At 43.8% G+C, this 25,685-nt stretch overlaps 2 protein-coding genes across 4 annotated transcripts in view; one reads left to right on the top strand and one right to left on the bottom strand.

The window, feature by feature from the left end:
- Nucleotides 1-1,379, bottom strand: part of BRAP (BRCA1 associated protein) — an 86,822-nt gene extending 85,443 nt beyond the window's left edge. The window contains exon 1 of the mRNA XM_089676780.1: nucleotides 1,182-1,379. Within this exon, the coding sequence (XP_089532906.1) occupies nucleotides 1,182-1,260 (79 nt within the window). The 5' untranslated portion in view covers nucleotides 1,261-1,379. The remainder of the gene's footprint in view (nucleotides 1-1,181) is intronic.
- A 345-nt stretch (nucleotides 1,380-1,724) lies between these two features.
- ACAD10 (acyl-CoA dehydrogenase family member 10) overlaps nucleotides 1,725-25,685 on the top strand; it is an 81,283-nt gene continuing 57,322 nt past the window's right edge. The window contains exons 1-6 of one of the 3 annotated variants that reach the window (XM_089676767.1): nucleotides 1,725-1,804; nucleotides 6,421-6,517; nucleotides 7,736-7,915; nucleotides 9,289-9,437; nucleotides 12,345-12,539; nucleotides 23,612-23,770. In XM_089676767.1, the coding sequence (XP_089532893.1) occupies nucleotides 7,741-7,915; nucleotides 9,289-9,437; nucleotides 12,345-12,539; nucleotides 23,612-23,770 (678 nt within the window). In that variant the 5' untranslated portion in view covers nucleotides 1,725-1,804; nucleotides 6,421-6,517; nucleotides 7,736-7,740. The remainder of the gene's footprint in view (nucleotides 1,805-6,420; nucleotides 6,518-7,735; nucleotides 7,916-9,288; nucleotides 9,438-12,344; nucleotides 12,540-23,611; nucleotides 23,771-25,685) is intronic. The other 2 variants (XM_089676775.1, XM_089676757.1) reach the window with 2 other exon arrangements.

Raw genomic sequence — 25,685 nt, 5'->3', positions numbered from 1 at the left:
CTGAACATGGGGGTCCCACACCTTGCCAAGTCCTGTGGCACATCTGAACATGGGGGTCCCACACATGTGTAAAAACAGAGCAGGTATGGGAGTCCCACACCTTGCCATGTCCTGTGGTGCACCTGAACATGGGGGTCCCACACATGCGTGAAAACAGAGCAGGTGTGGAAGTCCCACACCTCGCTGAGTCCTGTGGTACATCTGAACATGGGGGTCCAACATGTGTGAAGACACAGCAGATATGGAAGTCACATGGCGCATCTAGACATGGGGGTCCCACACACGTGTGAATACAGAGCAGGTATAGGAGTCCCGCACCTCACAGAGCCTTGCGGCACATCTAGATATGGGGGTCCCACACGTGTGAATACAAAACAGGCAAGGGAGTCCCACATCTCGCTGTGCCTCACAGCACATCTAGACATGGGGGTCCCACACGTGTGAATACAGAGCAGGTGTGGGGGTCCCGCACCTCACAGAGCCCCGTGGCACATCTAAACATGGGGGTCCCACACAAGTGAATACAGAGCAGGTATGGGGGTCCCGCACCTCACAGAGCCCCGTGGCACATCTAGATATGGGGGTCCCACACGTGTGAATACAAAACAGGTATGGGAGTCCCACATCTCGCAGTGCCCCACAGCACATCTAGATATGGGGGTCCCACATGTGTGAATACAGAGCAGGTATGGGGGTCCCACACCTCACAGAGCCCTGTGGCACATCTAGACATGGGGGTCCCACACACGTGAATACAGAGCAGGTATGGGGGTCCCACACCTCACAGAGCCCCGTGGCACATCTAGACATGGGGGTACCACACGTGTGAATACAGAGCAGGTATGGGGGTCCCGCACCTCACAGACCCCCGTGGCACATCTGCGCACGTTCCAGCATAGCAGTGATGGTGGTCCCGGAGGGCAGTGAGGTGAAAACTAAAGGGGACTGATGTTCCTCCTAGGGGTCTGTGCTGGATGTGGGACTTTTGCTATTGAAAGTCTTCCCTCGATCAATACAGCCAGGGAAAGCCAATAACATATCCCTAGCAGCCAAGGTCTGTCCCCAATACACAGAGAGAAGGCTACGACCCGGGGCCACTGCTAAGCACACATATTGGTGATCAGAAGGTAAGCACCCCTGACAGGAATCCCCCCGAGCACACAGGGCGCAGCCCGGCTCACCAGCACGGTATTGGAAGCCCACAGGAGAAGGAGAATGATCCGCGAGCTCCAGCCGGACGACAACCAGTGAAACACTCATATGTCTGGCCAGACACGGGCGGGGAGCGCACACAGGAACAGTCACTACACCAACCGGGCAACCGACACTCCGACTATTCCCTCTGCCTTCTCACAACTGCACGTCCGGAATCAGGAACCCGTGACCCCCTCCGGGACTTTTCATTGGCTACTGACCATGACTTGACAAACATCTGTGACCGCCATGCTTGATGTGGGAAAACAATGTAAACAAGCCAGAGGTGGAAACATTATTAGATCGTTGTGGTTATACGACAAATGATTCTGGAAATATTTATGAACAACTAGTTCATTAGGTGTACAAGTTTGTGCAGCCCGTGCTCCTACGAAGACCGCTATATACACAAATTACATAACTCACTGTAGGCAATCACCTTTACAGTCACTTGCCCTTTCTGTCACCATTGCTTTACCTGTCCGTGGTCTCCAGAAAAATGGCCGCCGCCGAGGGACATGCCTGTCCTCTAGTGTGTGAATGCTTGTGTTGTGGGGAGTTGGGCTCTGTCAAAGACAGTCCGAGGTGAGCAGTGCTGGCCGAGCTCAGGGTGAGTGAGTCTGACACTTCCTACCTGACAATGACAGGACCATACCTAGAGAACCCTAGGGAAGTCTGCTAATGAGAATAATAGGCAGGTACAGAGTTCATGAGCACGCCCGGATGAAGAGATCCCGCTCTACACTTCAGTTCAATAGGGTGTAGATATGGAAGAGCTCTCAGCCACATAGGAAGTGTGGGGAATGAACTCTCAGGGGTCTCCTCAGTGTCAGATCAACTTTTCACCCTATGCAACCAATCAGATTCTGCCTGCTATGGCAGAGATGTAAGATCTGATTGGCTCTTACCCAGATAATGCAGGGAGTTTTATTACAGCTGATACAAAGTTGATGTCTCCCTGATGGTCAGGATTGGGTTTCTGTGGAGTTGTGGTATCTCCTAAGCCTGGGATCACACTGATGCGGTGCAGAATTTGCAGCGTTTTCTGTGCATATTCCGCACCGCATCACAATCACACCCCGTTCATGCAAACCGCTGCGGGTGTGTATGTTAAGTTAACAACACCCCGAAATCAGTTCGCAAAACGCGGTGCGATGTGCAGAATCAGATCGCATGGTTGTGAATACCCATGCGATCTGATTCTAGTGCGGACAAAAAAAGGGGCCTGCACTTTTTTGATGCGGATGCGGTGCAATTGGAGCCATACAAAATGTATGGCTCCAATCTCACCGCACACAATTTGCATGTGATTTTCACAGGAATGCAGTGCGGTTCCTGTGTGAATTACATGTGATATACCGCACCGCATATGTGTGAACTCACAGTAAATGTTAAAGCGGTATTAAACCCAAAGACAAACATTTATTATATTGCAGCTTGCCAATTCTTAGATATGGCTGCATTTGTTTTCTTTGTCAGGCTTTCTTAATTCTATTTGTATCTGGTGATCCAGCCAGTAAGTCTTCCATTTTGTTTTTTGCAAAAGAACAAGCTGTCCAGTAAATTGTATCAATAATAAGGACGAGACAAACTAATACTGACAGGGCTGCTAACAATGAAACACTTTTATATATTTGTATAGAACTTTTATCCCAAAAGGGGAAAAAACTGCTGTAACGGCTTATAAAGTGTTAGCTGGAGTTCGGCTTCAATGTGTTAACCTATTTAAATCTGCTAGTATATATAACACTCCCCCAGACTGACAACATTGCTGTCCAAAGGTGCCTCCTGTGCTCCTTCATTCAGACTGGTGGAACTCTAATACAGGAGGTGTGTTATTAACCAGATTGCCTGAAAGAAAAAAACAATGCCGTCACCACATTGGTAAACTGCAGTATATTAAATGTTTGGATTTGGGTTTAAAACCACTTTAAAGCGGTATTATCCACTTCTGGACCAGCGCCGTACCTGTATGTTGCAGAACTTTCTGTGGTTATATCGGGTGATGCCTGCAGCTGCAGGCATCACCCTGGTACCTTTTCTTAGAGCCAGTGGTCGGCTCTCTTGTACAAGCAATCGGAGCGGCTAACTAGCTGCTCTATTCTTGTACAAGCAACAGGAAGGGATGTCCCCACCCCCTCTTGCCCGCCATTCTCTCAGGATCTCCCATCTCACCAGGAGTCCCCAGCCAGCAGCCGAACAAAGCCTGCAGCTACAGGCATCACCGTTACCTTTTCTTAGAGCCAGCAGTCGGCTCTCTTGTACAAGCAATTGGAGTGGCTAACTAGCTGCTCTATTCTTGTACAAGCAACAGGAGGGGATGTCCCCACCCCCCCCTCGCCCGCCGTTCTCTCAGGATCTCCCATCTCACCAGGAGTCCCCAGCCAGCAGCCGAACAAAGCCGAAATTGGCTTTGATCACTCTCCTTTATTGTAAACTGGAAGCAGTGACATGACATCACTTCCGGTTTACTTCAGAAACTTTTGGCACCTTTTTTAAAAATCTGAAAGCATTGAAAAACACAGATCTTGGTGTTTTGAATGCTTTCAAGTGCAGAGGAGGGATTTGGGGTCTTAGACCACAAATCCCTCCATAAAAACTACTTGCCTATGCTGCTGTCTAAAGATGTCTCATGTGCTCCTTCATCTAGAGTGGAGGCACTCTAATACAGGAGGCGTGTTACTGGCCAGATCAACAGGTGAATACAGGGGGGAAACAAAGCCTAAAAAAGTAAACAAATGCAGCCGCCACATCTGATGATCGGCAAGCTTCAATATATTCAATTTTTTGTTTTGGATTTAATGCTGCTTTCAATTGACATAAAGCATGTAATTATATACCTTCTATGCGTTTGCTGTTTTTTCTACGAAAATTACTCCTCTGTGTTTACTTTTGAAAGTGTCTCCTGGCCGCGCTGACACACTCCCTGCTGTGTGTCCCTCTTGTGTTGCCTGGGTATGCAGCACTTGGAATACTGAATGTACAGTTGTAGTACATAGCAGGAGCGCGTTGATAGAGGAGACACCTACAGGACTCCACAAATCACAGGGAGAACATATAGAACGGGGAGTGTGTCAGCACAGCCAAGGGACTATTGCAAATGTAAACCCAGAGGAGGAATTTTGTAGAAATGCAAGCAAATTATATTATTGTTATCTTTTTTTAACAGAGGGTGAGCTAACTCCATACCCCACCCTGTCCCCACTGTACTTACCCCCATGGGTCAGAGCCATGCAGCCAGTGTAGCAGTCCAGGGACTTGAAATGTCCACTCACCTTCACCTTCTTTCTGGGACAAATCAGAGCGATACTGTGCACCAGTGCTGATATTTTATCACCCACAGAGGATACTTCAGCAGGGACCCATGGGGAAGGGTGTGGGGTGTTAGATCACCTTTTTAATTTTTTTTTTGTAAAGGTGAACTTATACTTTAATGTCCATTTAAAGTGACGCTAAACAATATCCTTAGGGCTCATGTACACTGCAGGTGATAAACTCATGTTTAGGAGCTGTTCAGCATTTTTTTCAGCAGCCCCTGAACTCACCCTAATGTTTTGCTATGTGATCATGTACACATCGTCGTTTACTGTCGTTTACAGGCATTTGAGTTTAAAGTCATTTTTTTGAATGCGGAAAACCTGCGTTCAGCAGTCAATTTTATCACAGTTTCAAAAGCAAAACGCTTGTAAACGCAGCTAAATCGCATTTATAAGCGTTTGAAATTTTTTTTTTAACTCTTCCAGTTCCCAATGCTGTCCAGAGCCTTTTTTCATCATGAAAAATGCATGCAAAGTGTTTTCAGGGTGCTCAGATGGACAAAACACTGAACACAGGATGTTCCTACCAAGCTTGTCACACATTGCAATGACCAATTCACACCTCAGACCTCTCCCACCCTTGGAAACAAAAGATATGTTAATGACCATTCACACCTCAAATTCCTCCTGAAGACCCCCTGCCAGGTGACCTTAATGACTCACTCCAGCAGACACCTTTCCCACCCTTGGAAATAAAAGAAATGTTAATGAGCAACTCACACCTAAGCTAATCTCAACACATCCTGCTGTCTCTGCTTCTACTCTGTATTTCTCTGAAACAGTCTGAAATAGTTAATAATTTACCACTTTTCAGTGCATTCTGGGCGATTGGGAGGTTCTCCAGTGCTTATCAGTAAAAATGCTTCTAAACGCCAATGCACATAAACGCGTTATGCAAACGCGGCTAAACAGACGTTTTTTAACCTACGTTTTCCAGCAGTCAGTTTCCATCGTTCACAAGTGTCCCGTGTACATTATTTTATTCTCCAAAAATAATTCATTTGCATCTGCTACAAAATAGCCCTGAAATCTATTTTTCATGAAATTGTCTCTTTTTCTGTGAGCTCTCAAACCTTTCCTTTTCCCCATCACTTCCTTCTTTGTTTGAACCAAGAAGTGCACATCAGTGTTCATGTGCACTGCTCTATACACATTGCACATCCCAGTAGTCCAATAGTCCATCCTAGCAGCAAGTAAAAGTGGGTAGCTATGTTTTTACATACATAGGAAGTCTGATCACAGCAGCTAACAAAAGGAATTTGAATCTTTGGAGGAGGCTACATTTTTGAGTTAAGAAAACATACTTGAATATAATTTTTTGAATGTCACTTTAAATTATCAGTCATCCCAAAAGTGATATTTTAGGTATAAATGGAGGTTGGTGGGCTAAGGCTATGTTCACATATTTGCGCATGTGTTTGTGGGCGCATGTGGGTACAGCAGCCCATTCATTTGAATACGCTTTTGTACCCACGAGAAATGTGGGGTAAGAAGTCCCTGACCCTTTAAAAATGCAGTGCATGCAACCACACAGCAATGCGGCACCATGCAATTTTGCGCACACAGGTATCAAAGAGCGGCTCATTTAATGTGCGGGGCAGGAACACACGCAATTATGCATGCTTTCCTGATTTGCACATATGTGAACCTAGCCTAAGCCAGTCCCTGACATTATTACTGGCTCTGGATTTGTACACCCTGGATTTCCCATGCACTCCTGTACGTTCTGACACTTCCTGCTGCATTCTTCACATTATAAAAGATTTATTTATTATAGGTAGTGCCGTCAATGTACGCAGCGCTTTACATATATATTGTACATTCAGTCCCTAACCCTCAAGGGGCGTACAATCTAAGGTCCGCAACTCACATTCATACATACACATACTAGGGCAATTTATACACACAGGCGGCCAATCACCGGCGAGGAGGAGGAGCCGAGCAGCAGCACGAAGATCAAAGAAGATCAAGCAAGGGAGCGGCCGGAGAAGGAAGACAGCTGACAGGTAAGTGTCTGTAGCGTGCAGATGGTGCTGCTGCAGCCAGGTATGCTGGCTGTAGATGGGAGAGGGAGGGAGCGAGCCCAGGCTGGAGCAGGAGTCAGCAAGGTAAGTATCATTGGTGTCAGTGGGAGGAATAGTGCCCCATCATTGGTGTCACTAATACCAATGATGGGGCACTATTCCTCCCACTGACACCAACGATGGGGCACTATTTCCTCCCCCCCCACTGACACCAACGATGGGGCACTATTCTTCCCCCCCCCCCTGACACCAACGATGGGGCACTATTCTTCCCCCCCTGACACCAACGATGGGGCACTATTCCTCCCCCCACTGACACCAATGATGGGGCACTACCCCCCCCCCGACACCAATGATGGGGCACAATTCCCCCCCACATTAGTATCAATGATGGGGCACTATCCCCCCCCCCTCCACTGACACCAATGATAGGGCACTATTCCTCCCACACTGACACCATTGATGGGGCACTATTCCTCCCACTGACACCAATGATGGGGCACTATTTCCTCCCCCCCACTGACACCAACGATGGGGCACTATTCTTCCCCCCCCCGACACCAATGATGGGGCACTATTCCTCCCCCCACTGACACCAATGATGGGGCACTACCCCCCCCCCCCCCGACACCAATGATGGGGCACAATTCCCCCCCACATTAGTATCAATGATGGGGCACTATCCCCCCCCCCCTCCACTGACACCAATGATAGGGCACTATTCCTCCCACACTGACACCAACGATGGGGCACTATTCCTCCCACTGTCACCAAGGATGGGGCACTATTCCTCCCACTGTCACCAGCGATGGGGCACTATTCCTCCCACTGTCACCAGCGATGGGGCACTATTCCTCCCACTGACACCAACAATGTGGCACTATTCCTCCCACTGATACCAACGATGGGACACTATTCCTCCCACTGACATCAGTGATGTGGCACTACTCCTCCCACTGCAAAATTACAGTTATGAAGTAGCAATGAAAATAATTTTATGGTTGGGGGTCACCACAACATGAGGAACTGTATTAAAGGGTCGCGGCATTAGGAAGGTTGAGAACCACTGTCATAGAGGATTGTAGAGAGGTGCCATTGCAATTATGTGGTGCCCTCTTGCTTGGAGCGGCACTTCAAGTTTCACTCCAGGTAATTAATCATTTTGCTGTGTTATATTATTCTTACATCTTCTTTCCTTAGGTACAATGCTGATAACCAGAGTTTTTCAAGCTTCTTGCAAACATCCTTCGGCCTGGAGACGCTGCTTGTTGCAACAGTGGAGTCCAATAAGATGGGGCCATGCATCTACTCAAGGATATAAGGCAGTTGTTTTTGATATGGGAGGTGTTCTTCTACCTTCACCCTACAAATTCGCTGAAGGTGAGAATAACAGCATGTTTTATTAAAATTCTTCAAATGCTAAGAAATCTAGTTACGTATTATGAGATTTCACCTCATGACTTTTTTTTCCTAGACTAAAGAGCAGTTATTTCTGGTTGCCATGGATCACTGTACTTTGTACACTGACCTTTGGTGTAGTAAATAAAAGCATGTTTTTTACAGAGAATATTAGAAAAAAATTTTTAAAGGCCAACTTCGGGCAATTTTTTTTTTTTTAGATAAAATAGGAAATGGTTACACCTTTGATCAGACATACAATATTTAGTTGTCTGTGATCCCATTGGTGAGATTTCCCCTTACTTCCTGCCCTGGTGATACCAGGGCAAGAAAAAAGGAGATCAGGTGTAATCAGCAAATGAAGATAAAAAAGGCTGTAGGAATTCTAACCTTTTCTGCTTTAAAGTATAACTTTTTTTAGTTTTGTATTGAGTGGAGGTTTTTATGGCTGTCTGTGTCATCATTAGGGAAATTCACCCTGTCTAATTCTCACTAGCCTCACTTACTTTATCTAAAATTAATAAAAGTTGCTTTTAGTTTGACTTAAATAGAATAAAAAAAAGTTTTTGTTGCTGTTTCTGTCCCCATTGACAGATGTTCCCTGACTTTCTGTCTGTTTGAGACCCTTCCATCCTTCACAGCAATGGAGTAAAAGACAAGAATATACAAAATTTATGTTGTGATCCATCCCCGCTCTATCCAGTTTTGGCTGAATCAGTTGCCTTGGTTAGATACTGTATGCGTGTATTTATGGTTGGATCTACAGTAGTACCATAATACATCAATTTAAAGTGTTACTAAACCCAGGACCCTGCATTCACTATATCTGGTCTCCCACAGTACACAGAACATGGAAGTGCAATTATTTTTGTAAATATGAACTGCTAAATACCTTTCCTCATCAGCAGTTAGAGCAGTCTTGTGACTTCAGCAGAGCACTGGTTACAGCTTGTAGGAGGAGTTTTCTCTAGAAGGATGCAGAACCCCTGACCTTTGTCTGGGCAGTTCTGAGTGGCCCTGTGCTGATCACATGCACTCTCCCAAGGAAAAAAAACTGTCTAGCAGTACACACCAAACTTAGCTTATGCAGTTTCTCCACACCATATGACTCATCAGGGGATAAGAGGGAGACACTGGAAGAAGTGGAGGATCAGAGAAGACAGGATCAAACAGAATTTTTAAACAATGCAGAGGATTAACCCCTTAGGTTCCACAGTGAGTATAACAAGCATGCTTTACAGCACATACAGACTAATTTTACTGTTGTGGATTTAGTAACACTTTAAGTTGTATTTTCTCTTTCCCTAGATAGTGATACTGATACATTCACCACTGTATCTATATCTCTTACACAGAGTGGGAAATTCGTAACCATGTTCCTGGGGGCACCATAAAGCAAGCCATTCTAACCGGTGGTGACGGTGGACCTTGGATGAAATACATGAGAGGAGAGTTATCTGCTCAAGGTTTTGTGGAAGAATTTGGACATCTCTGTTCAAAGATTGTGAGTTTTAGCTGCTGGAGGCATTTTGAGAAATTAACTTTCTTTTCAGAAACCCACATACACAGTGCAATTATCTGACAATTTCAGTTATTTTTTATAACAGGTCTGTGCTTTGTAAGCAGGTGACATTGTTGCTTAAATGGTATCCTCTAGACTTATCAAAATCTAGCACTGCATTGTCAGCATCTGTATACAGTATATGTGATTGGTGTGTGACCCATGGCCTCAGTGGCATATCATCCATGTGTGCAGTGCACATGGGCCCTGAGGGGGAAGGGGCCCACTGTGCTCTACCACACAATGCACACATGGAGGAGCTGCCGTCGCTTCACGTGTCCTCTAAAATGAACCTCCTCTCTGCTTTGATGTGCCCCCCCAGCACTGATCCCCCGCAGGACCACAGATAACCCCCCCAAACCCTCCACATCACAGTTCTACTGTGGCTCCCCTGCAGCTGCCAGCTTCTTCTCTTGTTCCTTCCTGCCACCTTTGGGTGCTGCAGGGGAGCCGCAGGGGGTTTTAACTCTGCAAATAGATCTTTCCCCTTCCGTACTGGCTTTCCCTCACCGATTCCCCCCTTCTCCGCAGCTTAGCTGGGCAACTTCCCCTCCTCCACCACCCACTGGCTGCAGCTGCTCCTGTGGTGGGAGAGAAAATGTGGCATTAAACCCAAAAACAAAAATGTATTAAATCGCAGCAAATCAATTCTTAGATGTGGTGGCTGCATTAGTTTGCTTTTGGTAGGCTTTTTTCATATAGTTACATAGTTAGTCTGGCTGAAAAAAGACAAACGTCCATCCAGTTTACCCATAAAAAAAAAAGTTATAATCCTATCCTCAGAGTTGATCCAGAGGAAGGCAAAAAAAAAACCCAGCAAAGCATGATCCAATTTGCTCCTGCTGGTAAAATAATTCCTTCCTGATCCCCGAGAGGCAATCGGATATTCCCTGGATCAACTTTACCTATAAATGTTAGTATCCAGTTATATTCTGTGTATCTAAGAAAGAATCCAGGCCTTTTTTTGAAGCAAATCACTGAGCTGGCCAGAACCAACTCTTGAGGGAGTCTATTCCACATTTTCACAGCTCTTACTGTGAAGAAATCTTTCCGTGTTTGGAGATTACATTTCTTTTCCTCCAGACGTAAAGAGTGCCCCCTTGTCCTCTGTGATGACCTCAGGGTGAATAACTACACCGAGTTCACTATATGAAGCACTGATATATGTATACATATTGATCATATCCCCCCTTAACCTCCCTAACGGTATTCCCGAGTCTAGCTCGGGGTAAAATGTCTATACCAAAAGCGGTAACCCCGAGCTAGACTCGGGCTTACCATGCGGCGCTGCATAGGGAGTCCCTGCAGCACTTACCTTGTCCTTCGCTCCCGCGATGTGTCCCCTGCAGCGTCCCCGGCCATCTCCTTTGGCCGATGCCGGCATCCGGCTTCTGTGTTCCGGTTCCCGTGACGTCGGGACGTACGGGCGCCGCCGGTGGCGGGAAATTTAAAAAAATGTTGTTTTTTTTTTTTTATTTTAAATAGTAAAACATTGCTGTTTCATCCCATTTCACATACATATTGTCCCTAGTGCTTTGTCCTGTGCCCTGCCTGCATTTTTACTGTTCTTTCTGCCTGGAAACTGAGAAACGTCCATGGCGTCCAAAAAGCGTCCCTTTACGTCAAAAGCGGTTTTAGACCGGCTAGAGAACAGCGATAGTAAATCAGAACCACTTGCAGAATTGAGTGATAATGATTTGTGGGGAAATGTTCCTAAAAATTACAGCCTACAATAAAAAACTATTTCCATGCGAAAAAATGGTACCGCTTTCAGCACAAAAAATCGGAAAGAATCATACCGCTAGGGAGGTTAATCTCCTCTTCTCAAGAGAGAATAAATTCAGTTCCTCTAATCTATCCTCATAGCTGACAGCTTGTGAGGAGAGGAGAGTCGGTAATCGGCATTACTCAGAGGGGACATGTACACTGATCATCAGGGCACTGAAGATCAGTGTGCCCTGATGATCAGTGTAGCCCCATCAGTGCCACCTGTCAGTGTCCATCAATGCCACCTCCCAGTGCCCATCAGTGCCACATCAATGCCACATATCAGTGACTACCAGTGCACATCAATGCCACATATCAGTGCCCATCTGAGCTGCCTTTCAGTGCCACCTATCAATGCCAGTCAGTGCCGCCTATCAGTGCCAGTCAGTGCTGCCTAGCAGTGCCAGTCAGTGCCGCCTAGCAGTGCCAGTCAGTGCCGACTATCAGTGCCATATATGAGTTTTGCCTTTCAGTGCCCATCAGTGATGCCTATCATTGCCACCTACCAGAGCCTTCCCATCAGTGTCCATCAGTGCTGCCTATCAGTGCCCATCACTGCAGCCTCATTAGCACACAAAATTTTCAGTTGTTTTTGGTTTGTTTAGCAAAAAATAAAAAACCCAGAGGTGATTGAATACCACCAAAAGAAAGCTCTATCTGTCTCAAAAAATTATAAAAATGTCATGTGTTGCATGACCGTGCAATTGTCATTCAAAGTGTGGCAGTGCTGAAAGCTGAAAATTGGCCTGGGCAGGAAGGGGGTATAAGTGCCCTGTAGGCAAGTGGTTAAATAATAATAAAGAAAGCGCTGAGCAAACTGTTGGCGCTATATAAATACTGTATAATAATAATAATAATACTGGTGGCTAGGAATATGATGTTTCACAGAAGAAACAAAATAACATGTAAGTGGTTAGTATAAAAAAATGCAATTTTTAGAACCCTGTGTATTGTTCTCTACCTCTTTTATTGTTATGGAAAATTTCTATAAATCAATAAATGTGAGTTAAAAATAAATGCCATTTTATCGTTTGTCTGAATAAATGTAATATAATTGTGATATAACACTTAAAAATGTTTTAGACAGGAGGCACGGTCCCAGTTCAAAGCTTCCTCACTGACCTCATCAGTAATGAGATGGTAAAGCAGCACCCTGCAATGACTGAAGCTATTCAATGTGTCCGAGCTGAAGGACTTAAAACAGCTGTTCTGAGCAACAATTTCTTTCTGCACAGCGGAGAAAGCTTCTTGCCCATTGATCGTTCATACTTTGATGTGGTAAGCAAAGCATTGTCAGGCTGATATGTGAAAACTGTACTAAAATTAATGTGGAGGTGTTCCATGGCTGCCAGCTAAAAACTGTTATTTTGTATTGGAAAAATCGTTGCATTCCATATCCCCTTTCCTGGTACCTCAGTTATTTTCTCTCTTTTGGTTTAGGTTTGAAAGCATAATATGTAGGCTTGGTTTATACTGCTGCGACCCCAAATTTGTGTGACTTCCAGTCCAACTTTGCATTGCGACTTCAATGCGTCTTTAGTGTTTTGCGACTTTAGCAGAACATAACAATACAGAGCGTGACACAATTCCTCTTCCTTCTACACTGATTTCCTTTTTACTTCCTTGTTTCCCTGAACTGTAAGGTGCTTAGCAGTCATGTTCTCTGTGATCTATGTCACGGCATCAGTCATCACGGCATATATACCAAATCATGTTATTGAACTTACTTTTTGTTCTGTGGCCAAAAAGCTATCCAACTTCTTATGGAAGAATCTTGCTACCTCTAACCATGCTCAATCTCGCTTTCCTTGGGCCCCATGTACACGGGACACTTCTGAACGATGGAAACTGACTGCTGGAAAACATAGGTTAAAAAACGTCTGTTTAGCCACGTTTGCATACCGTGTTTATGCGCGTTTGCGTTTAGAAGCCTTTTTTCTAAAGATAACCTCAGGAGACCTTCCAAAATGCCCACAAAGCACTGAAAAAAAGTAAAACATTAACTATTTCAGAGATTTTGAGAGAAATAGAGAGAGCAGAAGCAGAGAGAGCAGTATTTGTTGAGATTAGTTGCCTTTTTTTTTCTGTGGTGTTTGGATGTGCTCCATCTCATTTCTGTGCAGAAATTATTGCAGCAGTGTCTAACATTGTTTTTTTTTTTTTTCATGCAAAACCTGTGCTAGGTCCATTTGAGTACCAGGAAAACGCTTTGCATGCATTTTTCATGATGAAAAAAGACTCTGGACAGCATCTGGAAATGGAAGAGTTAAAAAAAAAAAAGTTTGCAAACGCCTGTAAACGCGTTTGAAACGCTGATAAATTCAACTGCTGAATGCAAGTTTTCTACGTTCAAAAAAACAACTGTAAACTCAACTGCCTGTAAATGAAGATGTGTACATGGACACATAGGAAAACATTAGGGAGAGTTTAGGGGCTGCTGAAAAAAACGCTGAACAGCTCCTAAACGTGAGTTTATCAGCTGCAGTGTACATGAGCCCTTGGTCTTGATATTTCGGGTAACTTGTCTAAAAAAATTGCAGGATGTTCACATAGTTTGAGTTGTTCATTGTCAAGAACATCACCAGTCTCTTGGAAGCCATCTTTCCTGCACTGTGAACACAGCTGTACAATGTGCTGGCTAGGTGAACAATGTTCTTTGGGAGGTGAAGATGCTTGGGAGGTGATTTTGAGCTGCAGGGATGGGCTGGGCCGCAGGTATACAGCAGAAAATGGAATGGGAGTGGAGTATAGGGTTAAAAAATTGGAGTAAAAAGGAAGACGCAGAAAAGTAGTGGAGGAATTTTTTTTTTTTCTCGCTGCAACTTGATTCGCAGAAATTAAGAGGGCACCCATTGAAATAAATGCGTTTTGACTTGTCATGTGACTTTCTGTGTTGTACATTGCAGCAAGTTGCATGAGAAGTTTCAGCAGCGTGAACCAGGGTTTAATGTCTAGGTGTCCTTATTCTGAAAAAAGTAGTCAATTGTCTTCTTAATACATAGTATTGTCAGCTAGCAGCCTTCTGCCCCCTCTTTTTATAATGTCAGCGGTGTTTCTGCAGTTATGGTGCTTTAGTCACGGACTGAAATCGTCCAGTGCTTATCTGTTCCTGTCCTAATTGATGACGCTAGCTTTGAAATGTGCGCACATTGGCAAGGGACTCACGCTGACACACAAGTTCAGTCTATGAATACTTCTAGTTTATTGTAATGAGAAAGTGAACTTATATATGCAGAATGATGCGAGAGTCATGTGACAACAGCATAAGCATTATATTAGTCTTTGATTGGTCATTTCCACACGAAAACAATCTCCGTCATGGTATAGGTGTGATCTTCTTCCATCTTATCTCATAGAGAAGAAAAACATTCCTTTGTTTCCCAAATCACACGCTGGGAGGGGGTCTGTGTGTGTGAGCAGACATTTCTTAAGCAAGGATTTCTTATAGTACCACAAAGCCCAGCAGGCAGAAAATATTCACACAACATATGTATTAAAGTATAAAAGTAAATATTTATAAAACTTATAGAAATAGCGTATATATATATATATATATATATATATATATATATATATATATATTCAATAGGAAACGAAATAGGCATTTTACCAAATCCATCACAGTCCCCCCTTAAAATGACTATTTTACTCTGTCCCTATAAAGCCTAGCTCATCTGTCCTTATGTACCTTGGAACTCTTTTATGCTGTACGTTAGACGGGTGATGACTATTTCATCACCCCCCTTGCCACAGACTTTGTACATAAGGAAGTCAGATGCTATCCCTACAAAATTGTGAGATTACTGTTGGCTGGGAGGGACCGTAATGGGGTATAAGGTTTTCCTTCATCTATCATATGGGGATCCTCTTGCTCCTGGTTCAGGAAGGTAAATGTTCTGTTGTCTACAGCTTTGCTCATCAATTTCCTCACACATGGTATAACACAGCATACAACCAGGGCCAGGAGAATCAGAATTATTAGTACAGTTACCCCTATTTGGGCAAGTATCTTTTGCCACCCACTCATCCAACTGAAATATTGATCCCACAAGTCTGTGATCCCTGAATTCTTTTTCAACTCAACTGACAGATCTTCCAATTTCTTTATAGCCAGAGTAACCTTACCATTCGGGCCAGTATTGTCAGGAATATATGTACAACATGTTCCGGTTCCTTCTATCATTTTACAGACACCTCCCTTTTCTGCTAAAATCATGTCCAGAGCCATCCTATTCTGGAATGTCATGTAGGATGTAGGGGCTAACTGGTCAACGATTCCTTGAAGGGCATCCCTGGTGTAATTCACAAACCTCTGTTGGTTGTAGTATATGTAATTTATCTAATCTACATTTTTATTAACAGTTATCATGGGAATCAGGGATTCGAAGCCTGCTTTACTTGGTCTTTGGCTTTAAATTTATTAGGCACCCCCCCTTGGGACTCCAATGGCATCCGTATACACATGTGGGTCAAAACTACCAGAAGGAGCTTTTCGTTTCCTCCTACGGCCAGGCGTTGGGTCAGGGGTATTTTCTGCTAGGATGTGGAGAGGCATAATGGCCTTTGTAAGAGCATACTCGCCAGTCCAAATCCCTTCCAATCTTATTCTAATCTTTTGGTCCCCAGTAATCATCCATGACATATATGTATACCTGGTCACTACTATCAGAACATGCTCGTTGTGTCAAGATCATATAGATTATGGTCATAGCACCACATGGGATCTATACTACAGAAATCAAAGGTGAAAATAGCTACATGAGTGTTGGATGAGTTGTACCAAAATATAGTGGTGTCACCTATTTCGGTGATATCCACCTGTTGAGCCTCTGTCAGACTCATTAGAAAAAGGATATACAACATAGTTGTCATGGTGTAGATGACGCCTTTTCCTCAGGGTTTGGGACTTTCTTTCAGTGCGAGGCGTGTATCCAAGTGTTCTTCCCGGCCACCTTGTCAGAAGGGGCTGTGGTCAGCAGAACTTGGAATGGACCATCATGTCTTGGCTCAAGGGAATGTTTCCTCATAAATGTCTTTACTAATACCCAATCTCCGGGTAATAGGCTGTGAGTTCCTGTATCTGACTCAGGATCTGGAATGGAGAAAACACTTGGACATGGATACGGGTTAATTCACGTGATAATACAGTCACATAATCAGTTAGCACATCAGATTGTAATTGCAACTGTTGTGGAAAATAACAACCAAATCTGGGGGCTGAGCTAAACAAAATCTCATAAGGGGATAGGGAGTGTTCTCTCTTGGTGTGTATCTGACACTAAATAGGGCAATAAACAGACTGTCTGGCCAACTCATGCCAGTCTCTTGGGCCATTTTTTAGCATTCTTTCTATTTTCCCACTACTTTGGGGGTGATAGGGGGTATGGAACGCCAGAGTGACTCCTAATGCCGCCCATATTTCTTTGGTTACTGAAGCTGTGAAAGCGGGGCCCTGGTCACTCTCTATCACCTCTGGAAGCCCATATCTGCCTACAACCTCAGTGAGGAGTTTCTTCGCAGTTGTTTTAGCAGTCATGTTAGTTACAGCAAAGGCCTCTGGCCAGCTGGAAAACATGTCCAACACCACTGGGGTGTACTCAACCGCCCACTCTTTGGCATCTGGATATGATCAATTTGTATCCTATGAAAAGGGTATAGGGGTTTGGCCAAGTGTTTCTGTGGTGTCTTCTCTGTGCGTCCCGTATTGCATTTTTTGTACAGATGGCACATGTTCTGCAAAAAATTGTTCGTCAATGTGGTGATTCCAGGCGCTACATAGTACTTGTTGATAAAAGACTTCATGAGGCTCTTTGACAGATGGGCTGCTCCGTGTGCCCACTGGACTACAGCTGGAAACATATTCTTGGGTAAAAAAAGCCTCTTGTTGCACTCAAACAGACCGTCTTTGAGAATAGCTCCTCTCCGTCTCCAGCTTTCTTTTTCTTCTGGACTTGCTGCTTCTTGGAGTTCCTTGAGGTAGCTTCTGTCCACAGGTAAGGTCTGTAAGGTGAATATTGGTTCCCACTTTCCGTTCACCTCTCCTTCCATTTCTGGTGGTCCCATGGCCGCTCGTTTTGCCGCCAAATCTGCCAGATTATTGCCTTTGGCTTTTGAAGAGTTTAATTTCCCATGAGCTTTTACCTTCAGAATAGCCACTTGAATGGGTAGAAGGAGTGCTTCCAGCAGTCGTCCAATGGCTGCTCCATGTCTTATGGACGTACCTGCCGCAGTCATAAATCCTCTTGCCTTCCATGTGGGTCCAAAGTCATGGGCCACCCCAAAGGCGTATCTGGAGTCTGTGTAGATATTAGCCCTTTTTCCTTCCGCCATCTGGCATGCTGTTGTGAGTGCTTGAAGTTCAGCTCCCTGTGCAGATATTGCTCGCGATAGGGCTCTTGCCTGTAGGACTGTGTCTGCAGTAGTGACCGCAAATCCTGTATAATATTTGCCTCCATCGTCTGCATATCTGGAACCATCAATAAAAAAGGTGAAGTCTGGATCCTACAGAGGTGTTTCACTCACTGTGGGGAGATGGAATATTTCCATTTTCATCACTTCAAGACAATTATGAGGCTCAGTGGCTCCATCATCCTCTCCACTTTCTGCATTACCTTCATTACCCCCCTCAGCAATTGGGAGGAGAGTGGCCGGATTCAGGGTTTGGCAACGTAGGAGAGTGACGTTATCAGGAAGTTGGAGGGAACACTGTAGTCTAAGATGCCTTGTTGTGGACAAATGTTTAGGTTGGACTTGGTTTAAAATGGCAGCAATGTCATGCGGTGCTAGAAGAACAAGTTCATGTCCCAGTACGATATCAGAGGTCTTATCCAGCAGAGCTGGAGCAGCGAAAACTGCACGCAGACACGAGGGTGCTCCTCTAGCCACTGGGTCTAAACGGCATGAGTAGTAGCCTACGGATCGTAGGCAGTCTCCGTGGGACTGGGCCAATACTCCTATGCCATGGCCTTGGCGTTCAGACATGAACAGTTTGAAAGGTTTCTCGTAGTCTGGTAGAACCAGGGCTGGGGCTGCAGAAAATAAGCGTTTTAGAGCCAAAAAAAGTTGGAGTCGGCCTCTTCGGACAGATGGAAGGGCTCAGACTTGAGAGCATCGTAGAGTGGTTGCATAAACCAAGAAACATCAGGAATCCATGACCTACAGTAGTATATGAGGCCAAGAAAGGCATGGAGTGGCTTCTAGCCTAAAGGGTGTGGCAAGTTCTGGATGGCCTTAACTCTTTCCTCCGTAAGATGCCTTGTTCCATGTGAGAGGCAGTGGCCCAAGAATACGACTGTTGTAGAGCACCATTGCAACTTCGGTTTAGAGGCCTTACAGCCTTGGTGTGCCAAGTAACATAGTAAACTCTCTGAGGCTTCTTCAGCCGTGGGCAGGTCATCAGCACAGAGGAAAAGTCATCCACATATTGAAGGACCACTGCCGAATGCTCCTTTTGCCACGTGCCCAGTATGGTGGTCATGGCTTTGGCAAACTGGCTCAGGGAATTTTGCGCCCCCTTGTGGCATAACTGCCCAGGTGTATTGCTGCCCCTCATGGATAAAAACGAAGAAGTATCTGCAGGGAGGATACAAGGGAACGCTGGAGAATGCATTTGCCAGGTCCACCACGGTGAAATACTTTGCTGTTGGAGATACCCCTGTGAGTAAAGTGTGGGGATTTGGAACGATAGGTGTCTCTAAAACAGTGGCTTCATTCACTGCTCGGAGGTCCTGTACCATCCTGTACTTCTCTGGTTCTCCTTTGGGTGTCTTCTTTTTTTTTTTTATCGGGAACAAAAGTGTATTACATGGAGAGGTACAAGGTATGAGTGCACCATTTGCCACAAGGGACTTGACCTGCTTCGAAATGGCCTTGGATTGCGCTGGTTTCAGTGGGTACTGTGGTTTCCTGGGTAGGGGAGCTCCAGGCTTCAGTTCCACCATAATTGGGGGTACCTTTTAAACGTCCAATATCTTCGGGTCCTGTGGACCATAGACAGCTTGGGATTCTGCTCAGCATATCCGGTGCCACGTAGAATGTACCATTGACTTGTAAGACCGGACACACTGGGTAGAGGCGGCTCACTCAAGGCGTTGGCCTTCCATTTGTCTAATTTGGTGTACCAATATGGCCGCCTCCAGGAAATGTGCTGGGCAGGAAGGGACAAAGCAGGTGCAGCAAGATGGCTGCCATCAGGAAGTGTACTGGGCTGGGCAGGAAGGGACAAAGCAGGAGCAGCAAGATGGCTGCCATCAGGAAGTGTACTGGGCAGGGCTGGGGTGGCGGGCATAAAGTGGGCGTTAGATGAAGGGCAGGGCTGTCCCTCCCCTCCTCCACCCCACATTCCAACATAGGGCGGTGGTTTTAGCACACTTCCAATAACAATTTTGTGATACACATACATTATACAATTGCCATTTTCTTGAATTTCTTCCAACTATCCTTCTTTATGCAACGCTTTTGCAGTTTTTTACCAAGCTTCTGTCACGTTCAGCAAACCTTTTTTCACATAACATTCCTCTCTGTTCCTACAATGATTTATTCCAGTCCTGACCTTCAGCTTACAAACTTTCGCTACTTTAGATAACTTTTTAACTGCTTCACTTCCTCCACACCTCTTCACAATATGACATGCCAGTAATCCTTTTCAATATTTAACACATTAATGTTACACATAAACAGTCTTTTTTTTTTCCCTGTAGCAATACCTGTTCTGTCCACTACTCTTTGTGGATAACTTTGACTACATTATACCAAGCTTCTTGCTGTCTTCAGCAAAATTCTTTGTCAACTAAGACATCTTTCTTCTCCTTTTTTTTTTTTTTCCTTCGCCATTCTTTTGGCTGTAAACGACCTCCCTTATCTGTGATTCCACATACTTTCACTAACTTAACTAATCCCTTCACATACTGCTCCCCCTCCCTCTGTGCAACCAGGTCACGTGCTAACATTCCTTTCTAGGGGTCTTATCAGCGTCTGACCCATCTCCTCCTGTCTCTGGTCCTTCCTAACAACAATCTAAGACACTTCACAGGCTGCTGTCCAGACTTTCCTTAACCCTTAACAAACCCCAACCTTCTGTTATGAACGGCAAACATTAGCTCACAGACACACATTTAGGACATAACATAGCAGTCTATCTTGGTGGGCTATGAGTACAGATCACTGAGTAAATCTTCGTAACCCACACAAACAGTTACGGCAACCCGCTGTCACACTACAGTGACGCATAACCCGACACCTCCTCTCTTGTGGTCAACATACAAGGTTACCACACACCCAAGAAAAATTATGTGTCAAAACCCTCAGTAGGTCCACTCCTCTTCCACCTCAAGACTGATACATAAAAAAACACAACAGAGACCCAGGTAACAGATAAGCACATGCAGGTATATTTAAATAAACTCCGGGCAAGCAAGGTTACCTGCCTTTAGTGACCTTTAGCAGCCGTACTAGGCACAGGTATGAATCAACAACAAAGACAGGATAAGCAATGGTAAGATAGCAAAATATATCTTAACATGCACCAGAGGCGATCAATCTCCGGCCTGTCCAGTTTGACTGACAGCTAATGCCCTTTTCATGTCGGCTGGCTGCAGGTTCATTACTCAGTTCCCGGGTTTCTTGGCACCAATTGCTTTAGTCACGGACTGAAATCGTCCACTGCTTATCTGTTCCTGTCCTAATTGATGACGCTAGCTTTGAAATGTGCGCACATTGGAAGGGACTCACGCTGACACACAAGTTCAGTCTATGAATACTTCTAGTTTATTATAATGAGAAAGTGAACTTATATATGCAGAATGATGCGAGAGTCATGTGACAACAGCATAAGCATTATATTAGTCTTTGATTGGTCATTTCCACACGAAAACAATCTCTGTCATGGTATAGGTGTGATCTTCTTCCGTCTTATCTCATAGAGAAGAAAAACATTCCTTTGTTTCCCAAATCACACGGTGGGAGGGGGTCTGTGTGTGTGAGCAGACATTTCTTCAGCAAGGATTTCTTATAGTACCACAAAGCCCAGCAGGCAGAAAATATTCACACAACATATGTATAAAAGTAAATATTTATAAAACTTATAGAAATAGCGTATATATATATATATATTCAATAGGAAACGAAATAGGCATTTTACCAAATCCATCACAATGGTATTGCTTCCTCATAATTTTTCAGGACCTGTTTATATCTAGACTGATCATTGCACGCAAAAACATTTCATATGTGAAAAAATGAAACTCAAGAGTTCTGCAGAGGCAGAGGCATGATGGGACTTGTAGTTCTGCAACAGCTGAAGGGCCGCCAGTTTGACATCCCTGCACTGGATGATTTTCCATCTGATCACACAGATATAACATGAATGCCATCTTTTTATTTTTAAGGGAAGTGCTGTAGCTAGTAGTAGTTAGTCACATTCATCTGGACTTGTGCAATGTTGAACACCTTTTGTTGGTTATTCAAGAAGCATCCTCTTGTTCTAATGAGCAAATCATAAACCAACGTACCCCACATTATTTATATCTTACCTCTGTACAGACTATTCCCCTTCAGTCTGTTATGAAAGCTGCTGCCAGAATCATCTACCTTACCAACCACTCCACTCGCCTGGTTCCTCCATTTGCCCAATGAACAAAATTCAAAATGCCAACAATAACATACAAAGCCTTCCACTACTCTGCCCCTAGCCATATCACTGACTTCGTCTTAAATTATCACCCAAAGCTTCCTCTCAGTACCTCCTTCTCTCTATCTCCTCCTCCCATGCTCATATCCACGACTTTTCTAGAGCCTCTTCCATCCTCTGGAACTCTCTATGCCAGTCTGTCTGGCTGTCTCCTCTGTCAACATTTATGCGACCCCTGAAAACTCATCCCGTCAGGGATTTCTGTACTGACTCTGCCTAGCAACTGAACTTTTCTTTCTTTAGCAACTCATCCCTACACAGTTATTACTTTTGGTACCACTTGCCCCTTTTATTAGACTGTAAACTTGCATGAGCAGGGCCCTCCTAACCCTCTTGCATTTAATTGATTATAACCATACTTTCTTCCTTTGTGTTGTAAAGTGGTGTGCAAACTGTTGCAACTATATAAATTCTGTATTATAATATTAGTAATAATAAAAATATGCCAATGTCAGCAATGATCTTTCTCAATATTTTATTAGTTTTTATGTTCATTTGTACAACATAATCAAACATTGCAAAAATCTTCTGCAAAGAAATTGAAGATACTACAAAAAATGTTGAGGTGCATTGTAACAAATATAACTACAAAGAGGCTTCACGGCCTGTTTTGCTTTGCGTCTATTAGGGTTACTTTGCAAAAAAGCAAGGAAGCATAGAAACCTCTGTGGTGTATTAATGTGCTTGCTTTACTAAACAAAAATGCTTGGTTCTTCCTGGTGGTAAATCTTCCTCTATGCAGAATCTCTCCATACTGGTTCTTCCCATAGCCCTCCAGAATCACTGTACCTTTGTCTTCCAACACATGGCTTGTTCAAGTCTTTTCCCCTCCCTTCTTTTCCTGTAGCATCCTTTCCTGTCCTGAGCTCATGAAACAGTCCAACAGGTTTGTTAGCACATGAATAGGGGAGGCCTAGCTTCTAAAACAATACATTACAATCATTTTAACTTTATGCTATAAAAATCACTAAAATAGCCATAGTAACACACAGCCTAGTAAACAAAGACACAATTTAAGCGTCTCTGCAAATGCGAAAATGGTAGCAGCCAATGGTGACATTAATAACACATGGTCCAATATGAGGGTATAGCACATGAAGGAGGATGAAACAGGCTATCCTAAGGCATAGAGGGACTAAAAGGGAGTAAAGACAGATGGAGTAAGTAAAAAAAAATCTGGATCAGACCAATGAATCAAAGTTCACTGAGACAGCGGTCAGAATTCCCCTGAAGGCCAGGGGTCCCAAACCCCTCTTAAATTTAATCTCCTATCAACAATTTAACAAGAGCTTATTGATTATAATTGGCTAGCCCCATCCATCAGATGTTAATTGTTCAAGAAAATGATGCGTAAGTTTACATAATTGATTACATTATCCAATCCATGGTGCCAGGAAGTCTGAGAAACGTGTTAATTGAGCTATTTGGGTGAAGTGTATTTCCAATGATTTCCTATCATTTCCTAGGTGGACCTAATCCTTTCTCACTTATTGCCAAACTAAAAAACAATATTTTGCCTATAGGAGCTTTAAATGCACAAGTTTAGATACTTTCTGGAATATGGTATGTGGCTGACAATAAATGTAACGATCCCTTAAATTGATCCTATTTGTTTATATTCACACTTAGGTTATTAAGCTTCCACAATACATTTTCATTGTAGGTCGTGGAATCGTGCTTGGAAGGGGTTTGTAAACCAGACCCTCGTATCTATCACTTGTGTGCCGAGAGGCTCAGTGTTCAGCCCTCAGAGGCCATCTTTCTGGATGACATAGGGCAGAATCTAAAAGCTGCTGCTCAGCTGGGCTTTGCTACAATCAAGGTCAGTAGCTACCTACCTATTAGCACACTTGGTTTTATTCATTTTCATCTCATTTTTACTATTAGGCATCTACTGTGCTAAACTTAGCAACCAATCAAATCCCTTAAATGTAACCTGTGCTGAGAGAAATATATAGGCATCCACGGCTGACCTCTTTTATAAAACATTTGTTTCTTGGCTGCCATAGATGTTTTGACTTTAATACATAAAAAGTAGCCATAAATGGTTGCATTTTTACCATTCTGCCAATGGGCTGAACAGAAAAACTGAACCCAATCTTTCATTCCACACATTCATGGTGGATGGAGGGATCCTCCCCACTGCATTATTAAATTCTGACAAAGGGGAGACTCCTCTGCTGTCAGAATACACAGATCAGCGCTGCCTGCTGATCAAGCAGCTTTTGTCTATCAGGGGGTTTAAACTGAAGTCGATCAGTAAATGGAATTCAGTTCAACTGCAGTGGCCACACATAGCTACAACTTTGGTCGGTCCATGCTGAACTGGATGAATTTCGATCCATCTATGACCACCTTTAGTCATAGCATGCAAATTATTTTTTTTATTTGTCTTATTGATAATATTTACACAGAATACAGGTACAAGGAGATGTAAGTGCTTGCAGGCCCACCTTATAGTTTGTCATTGAGTACATTGTACAGGCTGCTGAGAGTCATACCCAATACACCATTCTAACTATTGACAACTATTAAAAAAAAATAGTAGCCTCACCGTGACTCTTAGTAGATTTATCGTGTGTGATTAGTGTGATCAGTTTTAGATTTTCCAGGGATAGAGCAAGTGAAAAAAAGAGTAAGTGATGAATATTAACCCCTTCACGCCTAAGGGTAAAACAAATCTAAATGCCTAAGCACAATTTTGTAACGTTGACGTGTTAGTAAAACCGTACATATCATCACAACTACTTTGTACATCCGGGTGAATTATACCGCGTTGTTTTCAGGACAAAAAAGAAAACTGGCCCAAAATAGTAAAAAAAAATCATTTTCTTTTATTTAGCTGTGTGTTTCTTGTTACTACCATAACCTACCACCAAAGAACAACCCGAAATAAATTCTTGACTATCGCAGTGATACCATATATGTGTATGTTATTTGTTGTTTGTACTCGTAGTACAGCCCAGAAACAATAGTACACGTTTTGTTTTTGTCTTTTTTTACCTAAAACACACTGACACCAAATTGTTTTTTTAAATCCTGACCTTGACCCAAACATTAACCCTGGAACTGAACTAGATCAAATCTTGATCTATGTATTTTTTCTTTATTTTTTAACATTTATTTATATATATATTTTTTACAATTTTTTTTCCCTCTATACCAGGAGTTAGAGAGATACAATGTATCTCTCTCCTCCATTCATAGAGAGAGAAAAAAAAACAAGGGGGCCGGGCTGTACAGTGACTGATCACTGTGACAGCCAATCAGAGGCTAATCACAGCGGTCATGTGACCCGGAAACAGGAGTCCCAGGTCCCGGTCGTTAGAACGGGACCCAGTGCTCTCAGTGGCAGTCTTTCTGCTGGGAGCGGCCATCCCAGCACAAAGACAGGTATGCAAATATGCAGCCCCACGAAAAAAAGCCCAGTTCTGTGAGGCCGCATATTTGTGTTACGTCAGCGTCAAGGGGTTAAGAAGGAACAGAGGAGAAGGTTCAGGTACAGGGTAGGGTCAAATAGCTAGACTGAAAGAGGGATATAAGGACAAGGGTACGGATTAATGTTGGGGGGGTTGAAGAAAAATCAATCTAATCTAAAATCTAATTATACTCACTGTGTGCTTGTTCTGGGTCTGTGGTTCAGAGTGTATATAAGGACCTCATGACAGTCAGGCAACTAGCATTAGCAGTCTACATTGTTGGCACTACTAGCCTACCTTTTTCTCTCAGCACAAGAA

This window comes from Staurois parvus, unplaced genomic scaffold (assembly GCF_062004578.1).
Source record: "Staurois parvus isolate SC_StPar_1 unplaced genomic scaffold, SC_StPar_1.0 ptg000014l, whole genome shotgun sequence".
NCBI classification, from domain to species: domain Eukaryota; kingdom Metazoa; phylum Chordata; class Amphibia; order Anura; family Ranidae; genus Staurois; species Staurois parvus.
This window is presented reverse-complemented; position numbering and strand designations above follow the sequence as displayed.